The sequence below is a fragment of the Notamacropus eugenii genome, chromosome 5 (genome assembly GCF_028372415.1).
Source record: "Notamacropus eugenii isolate mMacEug1 chromosome 5, mMacEug1.pri_v2, whole genome shotgun sequence".
Lineage (NCBI taxonomy): Eukaryota > Metazoa > Chordata > Mammalia > Diprotodontia > Macropodidae > Notamacropus > Notamacropus eugenii.
In genome coordinates, this window is record NC_092876.1 from 233,432,922 (window position 1) to 233,458,716 (window position 25,795).

At 33.8% G+C, this 25,795-nt stretch overlaps 1 protein-coding gene across 2 annotated transcripts in view; it reads left to right on the forward strand.

Annotated features, from left to right (window-relative positions):
* Nucleotides 1-25,795, forward strand: part of DYNC1I2 (dynein cytoplasmic 1 intermediate chain 2) — a 64,194-nt gene that overhangs the window by 32,399 nt on the left and 6,000 nt on the right. Inside the window, exons 5-14 of one of the 2 annotated variants that reach the window (XM_072612307.1) lie at nt 1,907-1,966; nt 4,598-4,713; nt 15,476-15,565; nt 15,787-15,949; nt 16,069-16,168; nt 16,670-16,795; nt 17,731-17,877; nt 18,246-18,359; nt 18,641-18,774; nt 19,618-19,762. In XM_072612307.1, coding sequence (XP_072468408.1) covers nt 1,907-1,966; nt 4,598-4,713; nt 15,476-15,565; nt 15,787-15,949; nt 16,069-16,168; nt 16,670-16,795; nt 17,731-17,877; nt 18,246-18,359; nt 18,641-18,774; nt 19,618-19,762 — 1,195 coding nt within the window. The remainder of the gene's footprint in view (nt 1-1,906; nt 1,967-4,597; nt 4,714-15,475; nt 15,566-15,786; nt 15,950-16,068; nt 16,169-16,669; nt 16,796-17,730; nt 17,878-18,245; nt 18,360-18,640; nt 18,775-19,617; nt 19,763-25,795) is intronic. The other variant, XM_072612309.1, reaches the window with a different exon arrangement.

The window sequence follows — 25,795 nt, forward strand, 5'->3', positions numbered from 1 at the left end:
AATGTAAAAGATTATGAGAAATGAAATTTGCAACTCTATGGAAATGAACATTGTATCTTATTAATAAATAAGTAGTTTCTCAACCTAAATCTGAACTTCTTGGGAATCAGATTTTTTTTTAAGTTCTGATTTTTCACTTCCCCACATTCCTCTTCTCCTTTTCTTCCTTTGGCTTTCTTAATCCTCAGTGACCATCTTTTCCTTGAAGACGATGGGGGGAGGGGAGAAGCAGCCAGATGAAATGCAGTCAGTTTTACTAATTATTAGTAGCTGTGGTTAAAGGTTTGTTGGGAGAAAATGTAGAAGAGTTGTCTGTGATCAGAGTTTTCAATTATCTATGAATTTCATTTCTCCGTTTTTTTCTATCTGCAAACTCCTATAATCAAACACTAGTTTTAAAAAACACATTGCTTCTCTGCTTTACAATGCCTTTTCACTTCCGGGTGCATTTTGAAGTCAGCTCCTTGATCCATTTAAAACCATATTTGATTTCAAACTAAAATCACTTCTCCCTCTACATGCAATTTTATGTCATTTATAGCAGTCATTTTATCATACAGATTCTGAAGACAGAACATTCCTTGTAGGACATCTCTTGAAATCCCCTTTTAGTCTAACAAAGCCCAAGTTTTTTGCCTTCATTGCTTAGTACAAAGCAGATCTTCCCTGTTGTCTCTTCTCTCTCTCTCTCTTCATACTTTGCAGAACTTCTTAGAAATAGAGAAGACTTTTGTAGTCTGTCTTTAGTTTTATCTTACATAAAGTTTCCAACGCTTACTATATGCATTTAAAAAAAAAAAGGTTTCACTGAATTTCCAGTTATTTAAGTGTTTGTGTACTTTTATAAGCCAATTAAATTGGTAAATCCAGTAGACACAATCACATAGTGTCTTTACTGGTGCATTTGAAACTTCTTGTGTTTTCTTTAAATGTGCGGAAATATATTTTACTAAAATTAGAGCATTAATGGATTGCACGTGTTTATGTTTAATGTATGTATAAGGAATGTGGTCTTCATATATTGCTATGTATAACTGAGCTTTCATTCATAATCATAAGAATGCTGGTATGAAGAAATGTCTTTTTGTTCTCTAGTAGAATTGGAAGTAGCTGGCTAGACTAGTTTGAGCTAATTCAGACAATTGTTTTTGTTTATCTTCCAGCAAAGCCAAAAAACAAATCAAGATTAATTTAGGCTAAATTTGCTTTTTAGAAAAGTAATATAAACAGTGTGTGTGTATAATGTTTTTAATTATATTTTAAATATTCTAATGTAATTTTTAAAGACTGAATTAAGTTTAGTTGCTTTCAGAAACAGATGACATATAGAAGAAGCCCAAGGCAGTGCTTAACCTGTAAATTACAGCGGGGTCACATTTTGGAAATTCTAGTCATTCAGTATCCCAGTGGAATAGTCTTTTTTGGTTTCCTTACCAAAAGGCTTATGTGTTGACTCATTTCCTTAAGCAATATGACAATTTCCTGCACACATTTAATGCTCTGGGCAATATTGTTACTATGCTAAGATTTTTTTTTAACTGATTTTGTGTGATAAGGATGCAACAGTTGGTACCTTAACTTGCTGTGTTTTACAAATAACTTACAATTTGGGCAAATCTTATTTGCTTTGTGCTGTTCTTATCTGCTCTTGTGCAGTTTGTACTTTCCAAAAATATTGGGCATATCTTTTAACTGCTCTAAATTATATGGAACTTTAACCATGTTTTCATTACGGCATGAACTGAAGCTTTGAGTATTAACTGTTTTTGTTTCTACTAACCAGGATGTTACTTTAAATCTTGAACAATGAATAAACAATGCTTCTTACACTTTCATAGAAACTATTTGCTTCACTAACTTATGACCTTTTTTACTAATGCTGCATGGTTGGCCTACAACCAATCAGGACGCTGCATTGGGATACTGATCCATCAGTTCTTCAGCTTCATTCCGATTCTGATTTGGGGTATTGAATAGATTTATCTTCCATTTTTATAAGTTAATTTGATATCTTGTGAAGTTATTCTTATGTATAAAATATAAAGCAGTACAGATTGAAAAGTGTTAGAGTTGATAGCTCATTTATCTGGCACATAAGTGAATTTTTGTATATAATTAAGAGACCAAAAGTTTAGGGTTTTTTTTTTTATCCTTTTGGAAGTAAACATTTCTAAAATTTTCCCATCTTTCTACAATAAAGTTTGCTTTAATACATGTAACTTAATAGATAAATCAAGTTTGAGGGAATTGCATGAGGCAATATGACCCTCTAAATAATTTTCCCAGAGCCACAAAGCTAGCCAATATCAGGTACAGACTATATGTTGAACATAATTTGACCTTTTCCAAATAATTCAGGATTATCCTGAACATTAAGTATTGCACTGTGCTCTAACTGGGTAATGTTCCCAGTGGTTTTTGAGGTGTTAAGGCTGTTTGTCCCTCTGCCAGAGTCTCAAGATGCTCTTCTTTTTTAATACTTTGGTCTGATTTTTTTAGTTTTTCCATTTCCCCGTTTAGTTGTCATTTCTGGATACCATCAGTATGCCTTCTTCGAGTAGCCCTTCCACAGTTTCGTATTGCTACTTCTAATCTGTTTGTGGTCTGGGAAATGAGATTAAGAATTCTATAAGAAACTCAGGTGTCAAATGAAAGCAAGTGGCTTCTGAGAACCCAGGCCTTAGGACTTAAGTTCTGTAACATCAGTTTTTGCTGTATTGAGAAACCTTTGCTTCTGAATTTTCACTACTTGTTGTTCTAGATTATTGAGATTGCCAGATAAATGAGATTTTACTGTACTGGAGGGAGGGGGGAATATACATATTTAATATACTATAATTTTGTTGCAATAAGGGCCAAATGCATTCAGGTCAGTAATCTGTCCCTAATGCAATTGATTTAGAATTAACTTTTGATTTTCTTTTTCCCCTTCAGAAGTTTAAATGATTAATTTCCCATATGGTTTGACATTTAAAGTTCATAAATTTTTTTTCAGTATGATCATTTCAATTCCAGATTACTTAAAGTTCTCCTAAATTTGCCCATTTAATACTTAATTTCATCACATTTACCATCTATTCCTTTATTTAGGGTAATAATAGTCCTAAAGTAGAGAACACATTTTAGGTTTTATTAAGCCCCATACAAATATTGAATTTCTATGCTCAAAACATATGTTGCAAATAGTTTTTTAATTGGCTAATAATTTCCATAGATCAAATCATATAGGGATTTTTGTTTGGTTTCAGAATACTGGAAAATATTTAAAAAGAAATTTTAATATAAAACCCCTTGTTAAGACACTTGTTTGAATATTATGATGATGCTACTTATCGCCTGGGAGTTTCAGCATATATAGGAATAGAGGCTGAACTTGTGGTTTTATTGGTAAAGAAAACTCCCTCTACCAATGCAGAGTTAGTACCTTCTCTGCAACTGACAGTCTTAAAAAGTTGCCTAGAGCGCTGAAAGTTTAAGGGACTTGCCCAGAGTCATACAGCCGCTAGGTATGAGAGACAAGACTTGAACCTAGGGTCTTTCTGACCCCAAGACTGGTTGGTGTTCTATCCACTCTGCCATCCTATATGTGAGAGAATATAAATATAGAATATAATTTATTTTAAGGGAAGGTTTACTTAAGGCCTTATTGCTGAAAGCTTATTCATGAATTTGTTAAATAAATGCCAGTTTAGAAAACACAAGTTTGAAATCACTTGTAATTCTAAATTTTGAGGACATTCAGAGAGGTTCGTTCAAATGCCTAAAATGGATGTTTTGTTATCCTTTTCTCCATCACCCTGTCTTTCCATACCCCTCCCCAAAATGAGACAATGAGTGTTTATTTTTTAGTCTTCCTTTTGCCTTAAGAAATGAAAAACTGTTTTATTAGGGAACCTGTATAATTTTATTATGTGTGATATTCAAAAGATAATGTATTTAATAAATATGATGGTACCTCAGTTGGGCCTTATGTGAAGTTGAGAGTAATACAGATTAGGCAAAAGAATAATGAGAATGGTTAAAATTTAAAAACCCAATCTAGAAATAATCATGATTGCCAATTATCTGCAAAATGAAAGACATAAAAATAGTATTTTAAATAAAACCCCTAAAGTTTTTTGCTTCATTCTGAATCTCTATAGAAATTGATCTTATTATTGAATCTCAATTGTCCTCTTTCCCTCACTTATAAAATATGATTATTTCAAAACACTCTTTTGAAAATGCCTCAACCAATAAGTCTAATTCAACTCCCCCACCAGGAAACTAATTTCTTAAGTATTTTTTAATCTTACTTTATTCTGTTCACTCAGTAAAAATAATTTTGTGTATTTTAAAATCAGCAGTTCTATAATATTCAGAACTATCTTACAGTTTCATTTAGTTATTTTTTTTTTTTTGTTAAAATGAGACTGGTTTAAATTCATTTAAAATTTGTGATCATAGTAATTTTGTTTTTATTTAAATTATGAATATGTTTTTAGCAATGTGGGGTGAAAATACATTTTATGTTATTAAATTCTTAAACTACAGTGGTTTGAAATTGTAAATGTGTGCCATTTATATGTTTTAAAAAATTTGTATTCACTTTATTTAGAAGAGGACCAATTAAACTTGGGATGGCTAAAATTACACAAGTTGACTTTCCTCCCCGAGAAATTGTCACATACACAAAGGAGACTCAGACACCAGTTATGGCACAACCAAAAGAAGGTAAATATCAATTTTTGTATTTCTTATGGATTCTCAGTTCTGTATTGGTTTATTTTGAAAGTTTATGAAATATGGTGATTTTTTTTAAATTGAGAAAGTGATAAAAGTTTAAACTGGTCTACCTTGTAATTTTTACATATTTTGTGTAATATCTTAATATTTATGTATTCCATTTTGTCATTTTTTTGGCTAATAACAGTAAATTAGTTGAAATGTCATTCCTATTTGAGTACAGTTTTTCAAAATATAAAACTATTGTTTTCTGTTACATCTGTATTTTAATAACATTTTGGTATTCTCCATAATTGTCTATCTATGAAGGTGAATGATAGATTCACCCATTCATAAGGTCATTGATTTAGAACTGGAAGGGATCTCAGAGGCCATCTATTACAACCCCCACTCTCCACCTCCCACCACCTGCCATTTTAGCTATGTGCTCCAGCTTGTATGTAACCACCTTTGATTAGCATAGATTAGATTTGTACATAAACATTTTTATTCATTAGTCATAGAAATTTTCTTTTACTATTACAAAAATCTTATTGAGAGCAATGTAGGCTAGGTTGATAAGTACTGAAATAACACTTTTCTGCACTTTGGAGATAACAGAGGTTATGCAGAGAAACAGTCCTGATCAGTGTCCAATAAAATGGATGGAGAATCATAATCTCTAACTTCCATTAGAGAATGTTACTACTCTCAAACACAATTGTTGTTATCTGCTCTTTTACTCTGTTGCAGAGTCTCAAACCAGTGACCTTCTTTTTTTTGATATGTTCAGGTTTTCACATCTGCAAAAATTGTCTTTTTCAGTTAACTAGAAAGGCACAAAAGTTATGCCCCTAGAAACAGTCACTTGTAAGGTCACACAGAGAGTGTAGATTTAATTTATAAAAATCTTAAAGAACTTAATTTCATAGTAAAGCCTTTTTGTGGTTAGGGAAAGGAAATGTTTTAAATCACAGATACTAATTAAGACTATGGCCCATTTCATTTAAAAATTAAGTCCTGCAACATTTAATGTTCTCCATATTTGTCCAGGAAATGTTTATAGTGTTTATAAAAATGCCAGTGCTTTAATTTGGGTACAAGATAACATACATCAGTAATATACTTTTTTACTGCCACATTATCAAGATGTATAACTTAGAAAATGGAACAAGGGTCCCTTTTTCAAGTATCATTTAATTTAAAACTTAGTGATGGTGTTTTTAATGACATGATGATAAAAATCAATTTGTTAAACATTTCAGATATTTTCAAAATGAAAAGTACCCTAATGCTGTTTTTGTATACTTTCATAATATACTAATATTAACTAAATCCAATTTATGTGATGTTACATTTTAAAGTGTATTTTTGACATGAAAATATGAGTGTTTTATAGCATTTAATTTGATTAGCAGATTTGAATAAGTAGCTACTATAATAAGACTGCACAGACTACCCAGCCTTTTTTCCATTCTATTCAAATGACTTAAATAATTACACAAGTGGCATCATGGTCTAGTGAATAAATTATTGTATTGTGAATTGAGAGATTTGTGTTCTTTTTCACTCAGTAATTTGGGAAATCCAGTTAGCCTCTGTATATATCAATTTCCCTGCTGGTAAGATATAAATAATTCTATTTAGTTCTTATGAGGATCATTGATGTGATACCAATGAATTGCTTTCAGAAGACTGTGTATAAGGAGTTTTATTTTAATGATTCTGCAGTCTTAGATCTAGAAGTAACATTAAAGGTCATGTAGCCCAACCCTCAAGTAAAAAATAATTTCTCCTAAGATTATTTATAACATTTTGCTGGGGATCATTCTCTTCTACTTATGTCCCTTGTATACATTATTTCCATATATTTTCCCAACTTTTAGTTTGGAAGCTCCTTGGGAATAGGGAGTATGTTCTACATATCTCCAGTCTCTAGAACTAAACCTTGCTTAAGTAACAGTTTAGTAAATATTTGTTTAATAAGTGAAATCCTTCCATTTTGCAAATGAGAAAACTGAGTCCCAGAAAGGGTGACTAAATTGCCACATTTTATGCAACTAATTACTCATATAACTTGTAGAATCCTGGCCTTGTGACTATTAGTCCAGTGATCTTTCTGTTATACCATACCATGTCTCTGGAATCTTACTTAGAGAGTAATTGAAAGGGAAATTAAATTTCAGCTGTTTCAAATGTTAATGCAAGGAATCTTGAATAATTACTCTGACCTTGAAAGAAACATAGTATTATACTTTTATTAGAATGAGACTATTATATAGACTAAATGTTTTCATTTTTGTCTCATGATTAAATTGCTTTGAATCTTAAAATTTTGTAAGAACATATGAAAAATACATAGATATAAATCATGTAAGTATATATGCCATAATGTATAGAACCTCTTGGTCATCAGTTCTTTTGGCAGATAATTTGGTATTTTTAGATGACATGAAACTGGGAGGGATAGCTAACACGTTGGATGGCAAAATAAGGATCAGAAAAATCTCAGCAACCAAATTCAACAAATGGAAGGAGACATAGTAAGTCCTATACTGAAGTTTAAAAAAAATCAGCTGTTTTACTACAGGATGGAAGAAAATGACTAAGTAATAGTTCTTATGTTAAAAAGTCTCAGGGGTTATAGCTTCCTATAAATTTAATATATGTCATCATTGTGACATGACATCAAGAAAAATCTAAGGCAGTCTTAGACTATGTTAGCTAAACATAATATCTAGAATTAAATTGAGTTCACCATTTTTTAAGTGCCCTTTATGTGCCAGCCACAGAATAAGGGATATGATAGTCTTACTGTTGTTGTTTAGTTGCTTAGTCATGTCCAACTCTTCATGACCCCATTTGAGGTTTTCTTGGCAAATATACTGGTTTGCCATTTCCTTCTTTAGCTCATTTTTCAGTTGAGGAAACTGAGGCAAACAGGGTGAAGTGATTTGCCCAAGGTCACACAGCTAGTAAGTATCTGAAGTCAGATTTGAATTCAGGTCCTCCTGACTCCAGGGCCAGAGCTCTATTCACTGCCATCTAGCTGCCCCAGTCTCATCATACTCTGAAATTTTAAGGCACATCTACATTATTGTGTTCAGTTCTGGGTACCATATTTTAGGAAGAACAAGGACATATTAGAGTACATCTATAGGAGGATGACCAGGAGGGTGAGGGGGGCTCCAAACAATGTTATATGCTGATTACTTATAGCATCTGAGGGATGTTTAATCTAGAGAAGAGAAGACTTGGTAGGGAAAAGAATATAATTGTCTTTAAGTAATTAAAGGGCCATACTGTAAAAGAGAGATTAGATTTGTTTTTACTTGGCCCCAGAGGGCAGAATTGTGGATGATGTCTTGATGTATGGAAAAATTGCCTAAGAACCACAAAGGGAATGAGTTAGCTCTTAGGGTAATGAATACTCCATTATTAGAGGTCTTCTGGTAGAGGCTAGATAACACTTTCAAGGAAGTTGTAAAGGGTGTTACTATTGTAGTATGGCATATACTAAATGATCTCTGAGGTTCCTTCCAATTTTGAGGTTCTATGATTTTTTTAATGGTGTGTTACTATTATAGTGAAGTGGGTTCTTTATTTAGAATTTCTCAGTGACTGCAATAAAAGAAAAAAATGCTATTTTTAAAAGGTTGTAGTCATTTTAATAATATAGATATTTTTAACAACTATAACCTGATTTCAGCTGAGCTTATAAGGTTCTCTTTTAATACATCATTATAATTTGCATTCATTTTCGACAAGTAAATTAATATTTTTGACTCTCACTTTTCTTATTGGTTTGAGGAGAATAGTAACTGCTCCTGCCTTACATCATCAAGATGTTGTCAAGATCCTGAGATAATGTACATAAAAGTGTTTTGTAACTGTAAAATATTGTATAGATTTAAGGGAGGAAATGAAGAGTAAATAAAGCAAGTGAATTTTACATATAGATATTTCCAAGTTATGAGAACCAAGTTATGTGAACAGTTTGAATCCAGAAACATGGTGGTGTTTTTTTTTTTAAACAAAGTAGAGAATAGAAGTCACCATGGCCTGACTAATGAAAGGTGAAATTGGTGAACTTAAACCATTTTCTCATAGATGTTTCTACCTCTTCACAACCAACTTTGCAATTGCTCTTCATGGGATGGGTGCATTTATTAATAAGCTTATGTGTTCCTGGGGTTTTAGAATTGGAAAGGAGCATAGAGATCATCTATTCCAAACCCTTTGTTTTACAGATGAGGAAGCTGGGATTTGAAACCAAGTTTTCTGACTTCAAATCCAGTGTTCAGTTCATTACATCATGTTGCAAATTTCATAGGGGCCACAAACACTCAACAAGTACTTACTGAGTGCCTACTATGTGTGGTGCACCAAATTACCGTCTTTTCAGCAGAGGTGGTCCTTCCTCTATGACAGGGTTGAGATGCATAATTGGAGTAGAATGATCCTTGGGCTATTCTTAAACTATGGAAATAAAGGGTGTTATCAAATGATGTAGAAAGAAAATTACTTCCATGTCCAGGGCTCTTACATTAAGTTTCATGGCATAATTTGTGGGGCTTGGGGGGAAAGGGGAAGAGAGAAACCCTGAAATTAGGGTTTTTATAATGGAAACACTTTAGACTTAACTATAACGGTGCTTAGCCATTGCTTTAATACGGTGGTTCTCAAACTTATCCTGGTTGGTTCCCATTTAAGAGCTATAACAAATTTTCAAGACTCACCATGAAACAAAATTGCCCAAATCTCCATTTGAGTGTAAGAGACAGTGAATTAAAGTTGTCGGTCTAAACTTGGGGAGCCTTGATAATCGGTGCAAAAATAATATCGACACACAAATGTTGTTAGCCTTAACCCATTGTCTATCTTCCTTTCAAAATTTTTTATGTAGATGTGTTTCCCCCCGATTTAATAAAGGTAATTTTCTTTTGTCTGACCCTTTTCCTTATTTTCCCTCTTTGGTCATCTTTCTTTCTTCCAAGTTTACTCTGTAAGTTGGTAGTGCTGTTTCTGCACTGAGGTGCTTCACTTAAAACACCTGCTGTGAGTGAAATTGACTAGGATCATGTGATCTCAGTCAATTTCACTCACTGCAGGTAAAGAGCTTCATTGTAGGAACATGGAGCTGTGTACTCTCCACCTTCTAGCAGTGGTTGCCAGTGGATACGCTACTGGAAAAGTTAGGTTACTTAAACTGGGTTTCTTTTACTTTTGTAAAAGTTGTTGTGACCATTTTTGAAAATTGCGTTTTTTAATTGGATTTCTTCTCTACCAATTTGACAGCATTTATCACAAAATTGATTTGGGTTTTGGTTTGAGATTGAATATTGATATTTGTTCTAATTGATCTGGAAGTTTGATTTTCTTTTTCCTCAAATACATTTTTTAACTTTGGGAATTAGGCTATATGCAGCTCTTGTTCTTTAATCCCTCTGTAAGGGCAAGGCTATGGCAATGGGAATTATAACTCACATTTATGTGATGTTTTATGTTTACAATGCACTTAGTAATAAATTCCCATTTGATGCTCACAACAACCTTGGGCAGTAATTTTAGTAGGTATGGTTCTTTTTTTTAACTTAAAATAATTGAAACTCAGGTCCTCTGATTTGCCCAAGGTCACCAAGTGCCCAAGTGGAAGCCTTGAAATTCAAATCAAGGACTTTGGATTACAGATCCAAAGTGCTTTCCTTTATATCATAGGCTTTGCTTGCCAGACGATCTGTATTTCTTGGTTCTCATTTCTATGTGATATATTGTCTCATAACTTTTATTGTTATTCAAGTGCATATTAATAACAGTAAATCAAAATGTTTCATTTCTTAAAGGATTTGCAAAGAATATAATGAAACATGGTATCATTGAGTATTATGCTTATATATTTAAAATATATACTTAAGTATAAAGCCTTAATGTGAATAGATGGGAAATTTGGTTATGAGAAAATCAATTATTTGAGAAGATACAAAGATTTTACAATATCACTGGTTGGGTATAAATGGTTAGCAGCCAAAGTAAAAAAAAAATATGAATTTTTATGGGGAGAGGGATAGGGATCAAATTCATAAGCTGTTGTAACTAAGTAAAAGAAGTAGAATCATTAAAGGCATTGTTAGAAAAGTAGCTCTGCCATCAGAACATAAATAACAGGCAGTTTCTTAGTGAAAAAGTCAGCCATTGATTGTTTTTTTGTTGTGGAGGAACAAAATCATTTAAAAGACCATGTGAACTTAGAGGGCTGGATATGTCAATAGATCATAGATAATGCATGAAATTGGTTCTGTTGTGTGTGTCTCAAGTTATACTAGCTTAATTTCATTGTTAGAAGGTACAGGGATCCTGTTATTCATTTTTGCTTTGACAGTATCAGGTATGGAAAGAGGAAATTATCAGGCAAGTGGAAAATAACATTCCTCAAAATGAAAATGGTACAGAAAAGAAGTGGTATCTTCATAAATACTAATGGAAAATCAATTCTCTATTTCTATTAAAAACTTATTTTTTTTATTTTTCAAAGGTAAAAAGAACGATTTAAAAACTGAATAAATATCCTTATGGTAAGGAACTATTTGCTCCTTCCCTAATACTTATGTGCCTCATTTTATGAACTAGATGTGTTCACAGAAGTTACATAAATTCAGTTTCTAAATTGAATTGCATTTTAAAGGTACTGTAGAAATGTTCTAGTTAAGGAAATGCTGTAGTAAATTCTTTTTGTAATGTAAATAATTGTATTTAATCTTTTTTATGTCATTAGGTTGTTTTACATTAGCTTGAAGAAGGATACATGTGCCCAACAAAGCTAGAGAACATGATACATTCATATAGAGCAGAGTACACATATGCAAAATTATTCAGCTTAACTGGAGACTAGCATTATTATGACAGAGAAGATATTCAGTAAATCATAGAATTAGAATGTTTAATGAATGAATCAATTTGATATTTGATTAGAAATGGATATTCATAATCAAGATAGTTTGTGGGATTTTTTAAAGAGAATTTTCATTTTAATGGTATATTTTATTATTAAATAATATTTAATTTTAGTGTGTATCACAAAGGTATTTTGAAATAATTTTATGGCAGGATATGTATATATAGCTTTAGGATATTATTAGACAATGCCTTGAATGTACAGTGAAATACAGATGGGAAAACTTGATCTGAAGAAACCTTCAGCTTAACAAAAGCCACCCATTTCACAGATGATTTAACTTTGATTAACCTACTCTGGAGCAACAGATTACTCAGACAACTGGAACTTCACTCTATAGTGTTATTGCTAGATAGAGCTTAATTTCCAGCACAGCTTTTCTTTCCATCTCACCAAAATACATCACAATTTTGATGTTAACTCAAAGTAAAAATTCAGTGGTTCATTAAACCTAGTTTTAGCATTCATTGACAAGAGATTTGTCATTTTAAAAGTAACTGCTACTTTTGTGCACTCTTTACTGCTCAGTTTATAACCTTAGATCCCCTGTCAGAAAAAGCATGGAGTTAACCACTTAGCATATCGTAATGAATATTCATCAATAAATTGATGTGACATGGCAGTACCATTTTTCAGTCTTTCTACTCCTGTGTAGTTTTTTTCAAGTTTTAAATATGTACTAATACAGCAAGGACTAGTATAGAATGAATTTAATAATATATATTAATTGAAAAAGTAATAAATACTTTATGTCCAGAACATTAGGATATAATAAAGGAAATATATTATTTTCAATAGCTTTATGTTGAGATTCTTTTTGAAGAGTTATTAAATTAGTGAGATTGGATACTTCAGTAAATTTAATCTTTATGTGGATGCTTATGTTGCTCAATCTGTTTTATAACTATTAAGTTCTTGGCTTTTCTTTTGCTTATGAAAATAAATAACTTTTTCCCATTTTTCTCAATTTTTATAGATTAATATTTCTGAGACCTAAACTTTAGGGTTGATAGTAGCTTTAAATCAGCAGTTTTTTAAACTGGAGATCATTCTAAAACATAGTCATTCTAAAACTTAAATAAAGTGAACATGTTTAAATAGCTGCTGTACTATCATCAGATGCAAACAATAATATGTATGGATATTTGGTATTGAGAGTGTCATATATGGAGGGATACAGATCACTGCATAATATATTCCATTTACATTTTAAATGTTAAGAGAGAGAGAGAGATCTTCTACAAGATCTTTTCTCTAAAATATGTAGATTATGAGGTCACTTAGCACTAAAGTGCTGGCCACATGCATTATGACATGAATTTGACATCTGTCTTTGAAAATGGTACTTAGAAGCAGTGTAATGCAATAAAGTTGGGGGAGGAGAAAGAGATGAGGATGGGAGGCCAGTGTGTATAATTCATAATGTTAAGGAGTGACCGGTTCAGGATGGCAAAAACCCTTACCTTTTGAATTTAGAACTTAACTTTGAATTCAGATTAAATGCAGAATTGATTAGAGTAGCATTTAATAATTAATGTGAAACAGTTAAAAATCTGTATTTCCACATATTGGATTTTTAATTTTAAAATATTTGCTTTGCTAGTCTAATGTCATCTTTTACATTAAATGGAATTAGATAATTTTTATTACTTTTACCTGTAAAGACTAGATATCAGCTTTATATTTGAACAGTACAGTGTAGAGCTGCAACCGGTTATACTGTTTTCAGATTAATAGTCCGTTGTACATGAGAATTCATCTAAAAAGGAGTAGTGTCTTTCTGTTTCTCTGTGTGATTATTTTGCCCAAAAAAGCTTTCATTTTTTAAGTAGCACAAAAGCTGTAATTGGCATGCTTTGTAAGGAAGTGTCAATGTGCAAGAGAGTGGAGATCACTAAGAATTCTTTTACGCGTTCTTTCCCCTTTGCACCACCGCCTCCTCAGCAGGGTCACTGAGATCACTAGCTTTTCTTGAAATGGCCATTTTCACTGGCAGGTGCATTATACCCTGTATTTTCAGATTGTTTTTCCATTCTGAATGTTTGGCAGGTTGATTGCTCTGGCTGCATTGACGGAGAAAGGGCTGACAAATGCGGTTGGGCTGGCTGAAAAGACAGTGATTACTGTTTTCCTTTGTGGCTGATTGAGGCCCTTGAAAGGAAAAATTTTAACCTTCACCATTTGGTTCAAAAGTAGGAGCATATATTGAAATCATTCATGCCATTTATCCTAGTTCTGTAAACTTGTCAGAACGTAAAAATCGCTCAATTTCAAGTAATGTAGGATTGGCATACGTCATTATCATTTTGATTAAGTTGGAGGTTGTATCATTGTGTGCATTATGCAGTGTCATTTAAAGCTTTCTTTCCTACAGATACTGTTATATTTTTATTGCCTATACTATAGAGTTAGAAAGATTTTCAGAGCTCTCTAAACCTAACACTATGTGTGTGGTTTGGCAGCTGGTATGGCCTACAAGCTGTATTTTGTTTGCAGGGTAAAGGCTTGTCTGTAGACCTCCTGGAGTGTTGGTAATTGCACAGGCTTGCCATTGGGGAAAGACATGATTGGAAGCAGTCAGGCAGAAAAATGTTATGCCATCCCATTGCCACCTCATAGCAGAAAGACACAATCCCAGCAGTACCATCTGGTTGCTGCTATCTAGTCAGCTGGCCTGGCTGCTGGGACCATGGCTTGGCAGCTGGTTCCCATCCCTTGACCACTCTTTGTGTATGTTGTGTGTATATGTGTGTTAGATAACTTTGAACATGGGTCAGGGAGATGACTCTGACTAACAAGTAGAGTTCCCTTGTTGAATCGTCTCATTACTTGAGATGAAGCATGCTGCAGACTCCTGCTGCCATTCCCTTAAAGACAAATGAGAAATCTGTTTAACCAATAAAAATGAATGTGTTCTTCCCACAGATCCATTCTAGGATGCAGAGGAAGACAAAATAGGCACTGTATATTCCATAACATTTTAAAATAAGTAATTGATGTAATTTTCTTGTTTTCAGAATTTGAGAGGACATATGGAGTACAAAAGTCATATAAGCCTTACTTGTCATTAGGCTGCATCATTGTTGCATATTATTTATTGAAATCAAGAGAAAACATTTTCTTTTAAAACACTTATTCCCAAATAAGATGATGATTGTGATGGAAATTATATTAGTAATAATAATAATAATAGAAAATAGAATGTGGTCACATTACTATAAGCTTTAACAAAATCTGCCTATTAGAATAGCAACTCAAAAGCTTAATCTAGGCAATTGTTATTCTATATGAAGATCTTTTAGTTATTGAGGAATTTTAGGTCACAAATAAGCAAATAACTCTGTAAGGTTATTTCAGACATTTGATTTTCTGTATTCTGCACATTAAGGTATAATAAGCATGTTACATAAAACTGTACAGTAGTTTTACGTTGCCCTGTGTTGAATGATAAGTGCCTCTAAGATTTCAGAACTTTATATTGGGAATCCTTTACAATTGCTTATTTCTTTTTACACAGCTACAGAAGTTAGTATGACTGTCAACATACTGTATGCTCATTCATATATGAAAATTTATCCAAAATAAGATCTGATTAACATGTTTTGCTTTTACAGGTGGAATTAGAAATCAAAATTTTGTTATTTTTTTAAAGACAAAATTTTAGAAATTGTTACATTTTGTTTGTACCTTTCTTCATCTTTAAAATGATTTATTTTTGTATTAATATGATAAATTGTGAAGCATTGCCTTGTACAGGGCTTTAGGATTTTTTTGTCATTCTAGTAGAAATATGTTATTCACGATGTTTTTTTTTTGCAGATGAAGAAGAAGATGATGATGTTGTAACCCCCAAACCACCCATTGAACCTGAAGAAGAGAAAACTTTAAAGAAAGATGATGAAGAAGAAGGTACGAATGATTTTTTAAATGTCTTAATTTCACTTTTTAAATTGAATATATTTCATTGGGATTTACTTTTGTTCATATATTTACATAAGAGAACAATATTATTGTACGACAAAAGATATTATGTGAGTCTGTTTAAAAAAAACAGGTATTTAATGGAGTTGGTTTATAAGTGATTTATTAGATATAAATAAATCTGCAAGAAAGAAATATTTGTTTTCCAGTCCCCCCTCATGAGCTCACTGAAGAGGAAAAACAACAGATCCTGCACTCTGAAGAGTTTCTAAGTTTCTTTGATCATTCCACAAGAATTGTAGAAAGAGCTCTTTCTGAGCAGATTAACATCTTCTTTGACTACAGTGGGAGAGATTTGGAAGATAAAGAAGGGTAATATTTAGTTGCTAAGACCTGTGGTATGATGAGAGTTGAATTATTATAGATAAAAAAAAGTCTACTCTAAGGTCTTATCCTTTATGTTTTTGAGTTTTTTTGTTTTTTAATTCCAGAGAAATTCAAGCAGGTGCTAAACTGTCCTTAAATAGGCAGTTTTTTGATGAACGTTGGTCAAAGCATCGTGTTGTTAGTTGTCTGGATTGGTCATCTCAGGTAAAATAAAACAAAAATAATATTTAATAATTAAATCATATTTCATTTTGTACAAATTAGGCTGTTATCATTGGAGGGCAGAAAGGACCATTGCTCATTTATTAATATAAGTTTATTAAAATATTTTCATGCAAAGTTCTAGAGTAAACAAACATCTCATTTTCTGTATTTTGGAAGAAGGGACTGAAAATTATAATCCTTTGGGGGAATAATCCAGGGTAAAAGTTAGCTGAATCCCAGTTTTACTGATTTTAATAAAACATAAGACAGCATAATGTATATGAATAAAATGCAGTTTTAACATAAAAACAAAATTTAAACTTTTCTTATAAGCATAAATGTCGTGGCATGCTGTGTTTGAGCATAAAAGTGGTACTTTCTGAGGAGAGGGAACAGACATTTTTAGTTTCACATTAATTTGGTAGTGAAAATTAAAGTAGTCAGAACATAAAATCATTTCATTGATGTATATTTCTTTTCTGTCTGATTTCTTGTGACCAGTACCCAGAATTGCTCGTGGCCTCCTATAACAACAATGAAGATGCTCCTCATGAGCCTGATGGGGTGGCCCTTGTGTGGAATATGAAATACAAAAAAACTACCCCAGAGTATGTGTTTCACTGCCAGGTAGGATGTGAGAAACTGTCTTCCCCCATGTTGAACTTCCATTGATGAATTTACAAATGCCCTTTTTCTTTTTTTCTTGTCAACATGATGATTTCATTGGGTTGGCATTTACTAAACCCATATGTATTTGCAAACAGATGTTGACTGCAAATTAAGAATTAGTTCAAAATAGTCTTCCCTTTGTAACATTTGTGACATTTTTCATATTGTTTGTTTACTCACACCTACACTATCCTTTAATGTTGTTTTTTTCCTTTATTCTAATTGATTATATGAAAGGAAAGCTTTTATAAAATGCCTTTACCATGGGAAGTTTCTCATGAACGTTTTTACTGAATATACAATTAGACTATTGGCCCACTGAGTTACTTATACATGGCCTAAGGAGCTGGAACTAGATAGTTTTAAGTAGAAACATATGTTCAGAGTAGGAAACAGATGCAGATTTTAAAAATGAATTTAGTAGAAAGGTAAAATTTGCAAACTTTTTCTGTTTGCAATAAGAGAAAGACTTTTTATAATGTCATAATTCTGAAAAATCACTTAACGGAATCAAAACTAGCATATAATCTGATCCTGTCAGATTACTGTCAAGACAGAGTGTGGGGCTAATTATCTTACAATTTGATACTATAATGATGTGAAATATTTTTTACTTCAGAAATTACTTCGTTTAATTCCTTTTTCTCTATAGCATTCTCTTTGCAAAGAAAATCCTAAAGAGAAAAGCAAAAAGTTTTCCATACCAAATAAAAATATGAACTATTGTAATGAAGTGAGCCATTAAATTGACTTAATTAGAAATATTTTAACCAAAAACCAAACAAAGAAAATGTTAATTGTAGTGGAAGGGATTAGTGTATTTCTGTAAACTATTAGATATTTTTCCCACTTTTAAGTCTTAAATATAAAATTCTCACCTTTTCTGTTTGCAGTCTGCTGTAATGTCTGCTACATTTGCAAAATTTCACCCAAATCTGGTTGTTGGTGGTACGTATTCAGGCCAAATTGTATTGTGGGATAATCGAAGCAATAAGAGAACCCCGGTCCAGAGAACCCCACTTTCAGCAGCTGCACATACGGTAGGGAAATAAAATATCTTCTGTAAGAGTCTTCACTTCTTAGTCGTTAGGTACCTAGTAGTGTTTATCAGAGTCTTCTAGAATAAACATTTTTTCATGTATGGATTCATCAGCATTCAGCAGCCATATTTGGTTCTGTACTGTGGAAAATCCATTTTTACTAGAAGCCCTTTTTTTCTTCTAAGACAGTACTCTTTCTTAAGTGTAGTGATTTTAAAAACAGCAAAGCTGTTCATGTTAAAGATGCTTTAGAAATATATTAGGATAGTTTAGTCTAAAGGAGAATACCTATAATTGAACCTTAGAAAGATTGCGATTTTGTTTTCAAATAACCCATTTAAGCTCTTTTTGCTTTGTGTCCTTTTTAGCACCCTGTGTATTGTGTGAATGTAGTTGGAACTCAAAATGCTCACAATTTGATTAGCATCTCCACTGATGGAAAAATTTGCTCATGGAGTTTGGACATGCTTTCCCATCCACAGGTAGAGTTCACTTGTGACAGCCTAAAACTGTATGACTAGTTATTTATAGCTGTATGAAAAGGTACAATTAAAAATAACTGCATAGGTCATATTTTTCATACAAATTCATGATATTCAGTTTCAGTGACCTCACTTTGCAGGGATCTGCAAAAGTACTTTAGCCAAGGGTAGGATTAAAATGAGAACAGAAGGGTTTTGAAAGAGCAATGAAGATCAGAAAAATCTTTTTTTAAGTAACAGTTATTGGTTGTCTGAATAGTTCTGCATATTTTTTTCTATAGGATAGCATGGAGTTGGTTCATAAGCAGTCCAAAGCTGTAGCTGTCACTTCTATGTCCTTCCCTGTTGGAGATGTCAACAACTTTGTTGTTGGAAGTGAAGAAGGCTCTGTATACACAGCATGTCGCCATGGCAGGTAATTAGAAATTTTTGAATTATTGTTGTGAACTAACTACACCCCCCTTTTTAAGTAGAAATTTGCATGGACCGACTTACTCTGTGTGGAAAAACTGCATTATTTTCCAACTTATAAAATGTAAGCTTTCATGTCTAAAGGAAAATGATAAATTATTTTCTCCTCTCTGTTAATGTAGATTAAGGGTTTTGTTTTACTATTCAGCATTTCCTAAATATAAATGCTATAGTTGTCATGCCTACAACTGACCCTTCAGATGTACCTAGAAAGGTCAAAATTGCCAGTTGCATTTCAGTTAGTGTTCATTTGAATTTGAACTTTATCCTAGTCTTCCTCATAATTGTACAGTAACATCACGCACACATTTTCAATTGACTAGTATTTCTCCTGCTGTTCCATCTATTTTGAAATTGTCTAGCTCTACCTTATCAATTTCTTCCTTAATAAAATTGAGTATCTAGGTTTCATTTCAGACACAGATCACCCTTACTTCAGAGCTCTTAGGTTTAAAAGTAGCCAAAATTATATCTCTTCTGTGTAGCATTTCTTTGCCTTTCACTATTCCATCAATTCAAACACTGGGACTGCTGGGGGTATGTTGTCAGTACTTTAATGTTTGTGATTCCAGATTTTACTTATGGCTTTAGAAGGGTTGTTAAATCTGGACAGGATAATGTCCAATGTCAGTAATGTTCCCCTTTTCCTAGAATTATTTCAATATATCATGACCACAGTAAGTTTAGAAAAATTTTGACATTGACATTTAAATATGTGTATATTGTCTGTTTATAGAGAATCTAGCTGCAAAGAGACAAACTTGATGGCTTTTGTTTTCTAAAACAGCAAAGCTGGAATCAGTGAGATGTTTGAAGGACACCAAGGACCAATAACTGGTATTCATTGCCATACAGCAGTTGGAGCTGTAGACTTCTCGCATCTTTTTGTCACTTCGTCATTTGACTGGACAGTGAAACTTTGGACAACCAAGGTACCTAAAATGTTTTCTGGTCATTTTCTCAATGTTTTGACACAAGGTGGTGCTCTAATATAAGCCATATTGAGAAGTTAAACTCTCAAATTGTTTGGTAATATTCATTTGTTAAATCAGATTAGATTAAGATAAAACAGTGATATGTTATATCTTGTATAGTTTGCATTTTTTTCTTAATATCCTGAGCAAATCCATTGGTACCACACTTACCCAGACATCCAGTTTCTGGTGACCTTCACACTTAAGAATATTGCTGTAAGAAAGACTTATGTGCACCCTAAAAGAGGTCTCAAAACCTCGCACTCAAGCCCTCTGCTTTGCTGTGTAGAAAAGACCTTTGCTCTTTATCAGAACCTCTTCGCTTTTGTTTCACATAAAATTCTGAACAAATTTTTTTTTATCTACTAACCCATAGCAGAATCCTCAAACTAAAAAGGATATGGATTTTGGGGGCACTTAAAATAATAATAATAAGTACCAACTGTCATTTAAGGACAAAATAGAAAAATCACCAAAGTTTATACAATCCCCATCATATTTAAAACCTAGGACAATAATGGTTATTAAATGAGGATTGTGAAGCATCAAGAAAAGATTGGATTGTTTTCAGTATCTTTGGTTCAGAAGGGCAGAGAATTCTAAGGTATTTTAGAGAGTTATCTATCCTAAATGGCTAAAATAAGCAAAGATTGGTTCTAAATTCACTTTTGTCTTCCTTTCTTCAAGAACCTAATAGTTCACAATGTAAAAATTGCTTTTTTTTACAACAATCCTTTGAGATAGGTGGTTCCAAGTACTGATTTACAGAAGAAAAAAGTGAGGAAAAGTACAGTTAAGTAATTTAGCCAGGTTACACACATAGTAACCATTAGAGCTGAGCTCTGAACTTAGTTCTCTCCAAGAGTGCTGTTCTTTTATGGAAGGATGAGAGAGGAAGGAAAGAAGGAGGGATGAGGAAAGAATTATTAAGGGCCTACCATATGACAGGTACTCTATAAGTACCTGTGCTCATTTGATCCTCACAAGAACCTTGGGAGGTAAGTGCTATTATCCTCATTTTACAATTGAAGAAACTGAGGCATGCATAGGTTAAGTGACTTGCTGAGGTCACAGAACAAGTAAATACCTCAGGTCTTCCTGATGCCAGGCCCTGCACTCCTGCCACCTAGCTGTACTCAGTTCTGCCTTTTGTTCTTCCTCAAAAAATAAGCACTAGAGATGAAACATTCCAGGGAACACCATTGCCCTTTACTGACTCTTTCTTTTAATTGAATTCAGAAATTAATTTAGGAATCTTGAGTTACAGTAATATGTCCAGTTTTGGCCTTAAGTATCATAGAAATTAATGTTTTCCAAGGCCATCTCCTCCTTTAAATTCAGCTTCTCAGATGAGTTGGTTGACTTCCAAAATTCAGTGGCTTCATATGTCTTCACTGTCTTTTTATTGGTCATTAATTTGAGACCTCCAGTTTTCCCTGTCCTCAACAGCATCAGTTTTAAGGTTGGAAATATCTGATTGGTCCATTACTTTAAGTAGGAAGTGATCTTACCTTCAAGAATATTTCAGGCTTCTGCTTCTGAGGTAAAGACCCCACCTGCCTGAGGTCACTGCACAAATATTTAACTCTCATTTTTCCAGTATGGAATTGCCTCCTCTATAGGCAGTGCGACAAGATTCCTGTCTCCTAGCTGAGTAGGCCAAAGAAGAATTCTCCCATTCAACAAGCACTTGTGAAGAATGGTGTTGAGGCTTCTTCTTTAAGTCCAGTTTGGACTAGAGAGCCTCCGATGGAACTCCTGAGTCTGAGTCAGTCATGATTCCTGTAGCTCCCTAGACCTGTACCTTACAAGGAGCTGCCAGTACCAAAAGACAGGCATGAGTGTCTACTGCTTTTTTTGTGTCATTTCTTCATATCATTTTGCCTTTTATTGTCACACAGAGTCTCCACACATCTTTCTTCCTTTAAGTTCTACACAGAGCTTTTTACTTATTTAACTATAGCACGCTTTCTCTCATAAAGGTACATAAGCAAACTGTTCTGGTTTATTATTTTTATATAAAAATAGTCACTCATGATAACTCAAAGATTGTGATGTGAAGTCTGCTGCTGGTTCACAGGCCCAGCTTAATATTCTGAATACCTCATGTGTCTTAATAGTCACACTCCATTCCTAAGGATTGCCCCTCCCACCTAACACCTTCTTGTGTTGGTGTAGACTAAGGAGTGGAACCAGGTATGATATCATAAATCTTCACTTTTACTCCAAAAATAGTAAAGGTTCAAACATTCTGCATATGCATTGACACATTAATGCACCAGTTCTGCTTTGTACAAGAGTTGGAAAATAGATGTATGTAAATGACAGCCTTATCTCTTCTAAAAAATGCCCTGAGGAGAAACCATGTGGGTAAATATTTAAATTCTGATCCCCAACTTAATACCAGAGTTTATTATTTTGATCATGTAATTAATTATGCTCTCTCATATTTAACTTAGGAATATCAATTTCCATCATCCTTAGCAAGGAGGAATAATTTGTTAATGATTGGCTTTTTAAAAACAGAACATCATGCCAGACTTTGTGCATTTAACAAACATTGAATGCTTCATATGTCCTCTAGCAGTGAGGACATTATTTCATTCAACACCTCTTCTTTTAAAAGCTTTGATCTCCCAACACGGTTTTCAGTATTCAGATTTAAGCTTGGAGAAACTGGGAGTACTAGACATCCTGTTCTGTTGAAACTTTGTGCCCCGAAAAGTCTGGCATAGCCCCAGCATCAAAACAAGATTTCCTGCACTCCCTCACTCTTCCCACACACCCTTTTTTCTTTTTCTGCTTCTTCTTTCTCCAAGTCTTCTGTAATCCCTGGAAATCTCAATTTGGCTCTGTGTCTAATTTGGTCTAAAGTAGTTCTGCTTTTGTAGCCAGCCTTTAATCTCTGCCTAGTCAGGAAATTTATAAGGCAGTTGCACAGAGTCCTAGATCATCTAACTGTTTTGGTTACTTTTTTCCTAGCACGGTTATTTAGGTGTTTTCAGTAATGCAGATGAGTAGCAAAAATACAGTTCTTTAAAGTTTGAAGACCAAGAAACTATCTCTGATATGTGGATATAGGCATTCTAGAGATGAGTCTTTCTGAGAAAACTCTACTCCCCTTCCCCATTAAATACTGAAGTTAGAAACTAGGAACCAGAGAATTCTGGAGGTTTTAAATTGTTGTGAGAATAAGTGCTTCTAAAAAAAAAATTCTACAAGTAAAATTGATGATTACTTTACAGATCTACCCTAACTGTGCTCATTGCATGTTGCTATTAAAATACAGCTAACTTTTTTGGGAAAGAAATCTTTAGTGTATGTACAAAACATTTCAGTCTCTGAACAAAACCTTCAATGATAGATCTGTCTTAAAGTTGGTTCTTCTGGCATTTTTTGATTATCATTAACTACTTAGAATATTGGTTCTCAGAATGTCTTGTTTGGCAGTGTCCACAGTCTCTCAAGTCTCTTGTTATCCCTTTCATATTAAAAACAAACAAACAAACAGAACACTTCATCTGGGTACCTTTCTCAAAGCAAATTATGTCAGAGTTAGATGAGTAGGATCAGAGAGCCTTATCTATTGTTTGAGGGAAGTAAGATTAAACTACCAATTCACAGGGCCTTTATCAGGCATTTACTATGTGCCAGGCAGGATGTTAGACATATGGGATACCAAAAAGGAGATAATCCTTGCCATCAAGGACCTTACAGACTATTAGGTGGGAACGTGTACACAAATAAATATGAAATATGTGCAATACAAATTTAAAATAATTTCTGAGAGGTGGTAGGAACACTAATATCTGATGGAGGAATAGTGTTCAGGAAGGGCTTCTGTAGGTTGCACTTAAGTAAATGAAAGACCATTTGTTAAGCAGTGCGTCAAGCACTATCTTGGGATATGATTACAAAATCTAAGATGGCCCTGTCTTCAAGGAGCTATACTCTTAAATAGGTAACAATACATGTGGATGAGTAAGTTCTCTGGGGAGCAGATTGACACTCTGTCCAAGCACAATAGCAGAGTTGATTTGATAATAGATCATGGTTCCAGCAGTGGAAAAGGGAAGGAGCAGAAGAGGTAAAGGCTTTTGAGTGGTGGCATAGTGGGAGAAGAGATGATGGGAGAGTGGTAAGTTAAATGAGACATGTTGCCAGGGCTTTCCTTAAAACAGTAGTCTGTTTCCTTAAAACAGTAGAGGGTCAGTCACCAGTCAGGCCACTAAGACTGTAAGGTGGAAGAGATGTGCCCTAAGGGAAGATAGAGATTCCAAGAGACAGAGGTGAAGAAGGGGGAATATTCCATGCATGTACATCTGTCTGTTCAAAGGAGCACAGGTAGAAGATGAAATGTCAAATACAGGGAGCAGGACCTACTCCAGTTTGGCCAGAATATCAAGTGCATGTTTGAGGAGTGGGGGTGGAATTATTGTGAAGTCATTCTAGAAAGAGAGTTTGAAGCCAGATTCTGAAGGCCTTTAAATGTTAAACAGAGGAGTTTATCTTTTGTCCTGAAGGTTACAGGAGTTTCTGAAACAGAGAATTCTGCTCAGGCTTGTGTTTCAGAAATACCAATTTGAAAATTATCAGTTGATTGATCAATAGATTGAAAGGAGAGAGAGAGAGTGGAGGCCAGGAATCTAAGTAAGAGACTTTTATAGTAGTCTAGGCAAGAGTCAACGAGACCTGAACTATAAGGCATTGGCCATGAGAGTAGAAAGAAGGTATGGATGTGAGAGGTGTTGGCCCTGGGAAATGAATGAGAGTGAAGATGACTAGAAAGATAATGCAGCACTTGACAGAGATAAAGAAGTGGATTTAGGGAGCTCTGACCTTCATTTTGGACATTGAGTTTGAGATGCCTATGGAGTGACCAGAGACCTTTTGTGATGTGAGACTTGAGCTTAGGAGGGAGATAGAGCCTGTATGTGAGAGTCAGCTGCTTTAGGGATCATTGAATTCACAAGGATATTGTCTTTGAATTTCTTCAGAACTACCCCCTAACTTCCCCTTTGAGTATACTGCTTAAAAATACAACTATAATTACCCCTTTTTTTTTTAGCCCTGTATTTCTCTCTTTAAGGACTACCAGCAACGCAGTCTTCCCTGATAACAGAAAATCGTAAATCTATTCAATAAATAATAACAACATCCATATAGCACTTTGTGTTTTATGGAACATTTTATATGCATTATCTCATTTGTTCCTCAAATGTTCCTCATGAGGGAGGTAACAAGAATTATTATCCATATATTTATAGATGAGGAACTAGAGACAGAGAAGTCATGACTTGCCATGGTCACATAGATAGTTAGTGTCACTGGACTGAATTCAAACCAAGCCTCTCCTTCTTCTAAGTCTAGCATTCTTTTGTGCTTCCCTGAAAGGATATTTAAGTCCCTCTTATGTACAAGAATTTGTTTCCTTTGGAAATCGTTTAGCCTAATACCTTCATTTTACAGATGAAGTCTAGCAGGGTTAAATGATTTGTTCAAGGTCTATGAAACCAAAATTTTCCTACTTCTGCAATCTGGGATTAAGCATAACAAGTTTATTCCTTCTTTTATGTCATAGCCTTTCCGATACATAAAGACATCTATCATGTCTCCCTTTGCCTCGTGTCAGATTCCTTCAACTGATGTTCATATAATGCGGTCCACCGTCCTTACCCTCCTGGTTCCCCTATAGAATCAATGTCAATATCCTTCCTAAAATATGGCACCCAGAACTAAATGTAGTACTCCAGATAGCATCTAACCATGGTACTGTCACCTCCATTGTTTTGGAATTATACCCATGTTAAACCAGCCAGCTACCGCATTATAATGTTGACTTAGGAGCAATAGCTTACAACTCTCCAACCACACCACATTTTTTTTTCATACAAACTTTCATCTAGCCTACTTCCTCTTCCTATATTTGGGCAATTGATTTTTTAAAAAGCAACAGCAAAACTCTTGCCTGTCATACACTATTTTGATTCC